Consider the following 3,634-nt stretch of genomic DNA (forward strand, 5'->3'; position numbering starts at 1 on the left):
AACAGTAAACTCTGTAAAAAGAAAACCAAACCCAACCTGAACTAATGGTCCAAGGAGTCGAGTTTGGCTAGGAAAGGAAGATCGCCCTCCAAACCAGTTACAGGAATGTGTCCGGGGGTCCGACTCCGAGGCAGGTGTTTCCAGCTGAAAGGTAACAGCCAAGTTCAAGGTTGGACCGTGGTGGGGCGAGTCCTTCACCCAGACAGGGCCCGGCCAGAGCAGGCTGGGGGCGCCGCCTACAGGTCGGAGTCGCAGGGCAGCGCGCTGCCGCATGACCGGGTGCTGCGGGAGGACTCGCCGTGGTGGGATTCGGGAGCCTTCTCCCCATCGAGCACTTCCACCGGGTTGCTGTAGGCCTTGGGCGGCGGCCGGGGCATCGGGAAGCCGGCCTTGAGCTGGCTGGCGGCGCCGAGCTGGACGGGCCGCGGCCGGTGCTGGCCGTCGCTGTAGTACTTGATGGCCGGCGTGAGCGCGGGCTCCGGCCAGTCGATGTACACGGTGCTGATGCTGCTGCGGCGCGCCCTGGCTGGGGGCGCCTTCCGGCAGCTGCGACAGCGCTCGGCGCACCAAGGCGCAAAGCTGAGCGCCAGCGAGAAGCCGCCCAGCAGCAGCAGGCAGGCGCCCAGGTAGCCCAGCACCAGGCTGTAGCCGACCTGCACGGTGACCGGGCTGGACTGGGCGGGCAGGACGGCGCGATCCGCCAAGAAGTGGTTGTACCAGGAGACTGGGATGAGGCTCAAGAGGCCCGCGGCGAAAAGCACGACGCCGGAGAGGCCGGCCAGCGCGAAGTGGGGCTCGTCCTGCCAGCAGCGCACGCCGACCGTCGCCAGCAGTAGCCCCAGGGCCGTGGCGGCCAGCGACGTGATCATGAGTCCCCGCGCCACCCGCACGGGCTCGGCGGCGAAGTAGCCCAAGTCGTCTGGCTGACCGCACTGGCGCTCGCTGCTGCTCTGCTCGCGGCACATGTCCCACAGGCCCTGGTACAGCACCACGTCCACCGGCTGGTCAAGGAAGCCCTTCACCAGTCTCCAGCCGGGCGTCAGCGTGCCGGTCAGGGTGAGTAGCAGCCCGCAGGGTGCGAGCACCATGCCCAGAATCATCACCACTGGCGTCCTCATCCTGGACGGCGCACCTGCCCTCTCCTCCGCCCCCGCCTCCGCCTCCGCCTCCGCCGCCGGCTTGATATCTCGAGCCCTTGCGCCCCCGGACAGCGCTCCAGGCTCCGGCTCCCTGAAGTCCGCACGCTCGTCGCCGCCACGCCCGGAGTCCTGCGCCCAGCTCTCCTCCGGCCGCTCTTTGTCTCCGGCGCGGGGCCGTCTGCGCTCCGCTACCCGTCCCTAGTTCGCTCCCCGAGTCCCGGCCGCTCCGCCCTACCTCCCGCCCAGCCGCCTAATCGAAACCAGCTCGCGGGCAAGTCTGATCGAAACCTGGGCCCGAGATGCCGGCGCGCAGAGGTGGCGGCAGCCGCGGCCAAACCCGTCCGGGTGGGAGGGGCTGGAGTGGCGAGCAGGAAGCTGCGCGGCCCAGCGGGACTCGGACCGAGCAAAGGTCGCCCCGCCCCTGCACCTCTGCGCCGCTCGGCGGGGCCAGGTCGGCCTGGGGAGGGGAAGGAAAGAGGCGCCGCCGAACGGCCGCACCTGGCCCGGGCACTGCGCAGGTCCCTGCTTCTCAGCAGATCTCGGTAACTAAAGTTTTTCTCCGGTCCCTGCCCGTCGACCCTGCACCTGTAGCCTGTCCTCCCTCCACCCCCAGCGGGGATCCGATGGCCCCTCGAAATTTTGCGCTATTAGCTTGCAGACACCCACGGCTGAGTGGGCGGAACCGCCCGAGATGCGCTGGGCAGGTGTGCACCGAGGGTCCTCCCGGTCGAGAAGCGTGTCCCAGAGTGTTGCACTTGTGTATTTTGTTTAATTTGCTTAATAAAGACGCCATACTCCGGATTAACCTTGATGGAAAAGAATCAAAGCGCCTGTGTTTCTGGGATGAGGAATTACCGAGGATTTTATTTTCTTTGTTTGGCCTCTTGATTTTGAAACTGACGAAAAAATAAAGGGGGGTGTGTGTGTGCCCTGTCTAGCACACTTTTCAGGTTTGTCCACCTCTAGGGTCCTGAGACTTTCATTGTCTTTGAGCTGTTTACAACTCTGTAAATTACAGAAAACCTGTAGTGTCACAAGTGATTTTTGTCCATAATAACGCAAATGAGTTTTTCAGTAGAATGTTAATGACTATTGCCCGATGGATACATGCTCTGACATTGATTTGTAAATTCACTTTAGCAGGCCTGTTTGCCTATATATGTGTGTCCTTTGCATTGTTCTTTAAATCGGTTGTAACATACTGGTTCCCTTAATAAATTAAATAAAATCTTTGACACGCGTTCATTTTACATTTGTGTGAGAATCATGATTTTACAGTTTCCTAAAAATTATTATTTCTAAAAATCAAAGTTAATTAAGCATTGGTTTGAAGTAATTTTGAACATTCTAGAGTAGACAATACCAAGGATGGGTCTTTTGTTTTTTGAAGATTTTTAAATTAAAAAAATGGTGGTAAAATATACATAAACATAGAATTTACCATCTTAACCATCAAGTTACAGTTCATTGAAATTAAGTATATTCACAGTGTTGTGCTACCATCACCATCATCCGTCTCCAGACTTTTTCATTTTCCCAAACTGAAACTCTACTCATTTATCAATAACTCCCCATTCCACCAGCACCCCTCCTACCCGCCAGCCCCTGGCAACCACCATTTTACTTTCTGTCTTTATGAATTTGAGGCCTCAAGATGTTTCATTCAAGTGGAATCATGCGGTATTTATGACTGGTTTATTTCACTTAGCATAATGTCTTCAAGGTTCATCCGTGTTCATAGTGTGTCAGAATTTCCTTCCTTTTTAAGGATGAATAATATTCCGTCACATGTATATACCACATTTTATTTATCCATTCATCCTTTGATGCACACTTTGGTTGCTTCCACCATTTGGCTCCTGCAAATAATCCTGCTACGAACAAGGGTATAGTACTATCTCTTGGAGTCCCTGCTTTCAGTTCTCCAGAAGTGGAACTGCTGGATCATATGGTAACTCTGTTTTCAATTTTTTGAAGAAATGTGCTACTGTTCTCCATAGCAGCTGCATCATTTTCCATTCCCACCAACAGTACACGAGGGTTACAATTTCTCCAATTACCCCGCCACCTCCTCACCCCACAACTCAGGAAAACTGGATTTTTTCCTCATTGTTTCCGAAGTGTTGTGCTCCCTTTTGCCTCTAGACCTTGGCATATGCTCTTTTCTTTCCCTAGAGTCCTGCCTGCCACTTCCCAAACCCAGTGCATCCTTCAGCTCTTCGCTTAAATGCCATTTTCTCTGGGAGGTTTCTCAATCTCATAGATTAGCTTTTCCTATTGGACTTCTATACACACCCTCTTCTGTTGTAACACTTGCCACATTCCTTATTACTTGAATCACTTAGTTGTCTAGGGCAAGGATAAATTCTTTGAGGGTAGGGATAGTGTTGTTTGGTTCCGCCCTAAAATCCATCTTGATGGCCTGGCCCATAGTAGCCACTCAACAAATCCATTTTATCTTTTTCCGCCAAGTCTCCTTTCACATAGTATCCACA

General features: G+C 54.3%; 1 protein-coding gene across 1 annotated transcript; it reads right to left on the reverse strand.

Annotated features, from left to right (window-relative positions):
• Positions 1-236: 236 nt before the first annotated feature.
• CLDN23 (claudin 23) lies at positions 237-1,118 on the reverse strand. The gene has a single exon (XM_065900045.1). The coding sequence runs from the start codon at positions 1,116-1,118 to the stop codon at positions 237-239; it is 882 nt and encodes a 293-aa protein (XP_065756117.1).
• Positions 1,119-3,634: the final 2,516 nt, after the last annotated feature.

The sequence above is a fragment of the Phocoena phocoena genome, chromosome 21 (genome assembly GCF_963924675.1).
Source record: "Phocoena phocoena chromosome 21, mPhoPho1.1, whole genome shotgun sequence".
NCBI lineage: Eukaryota > Metazoa > Chordata > Mammalia > Artiodactyla > Phocoenidae > Phocoena > Phocoena phocoena.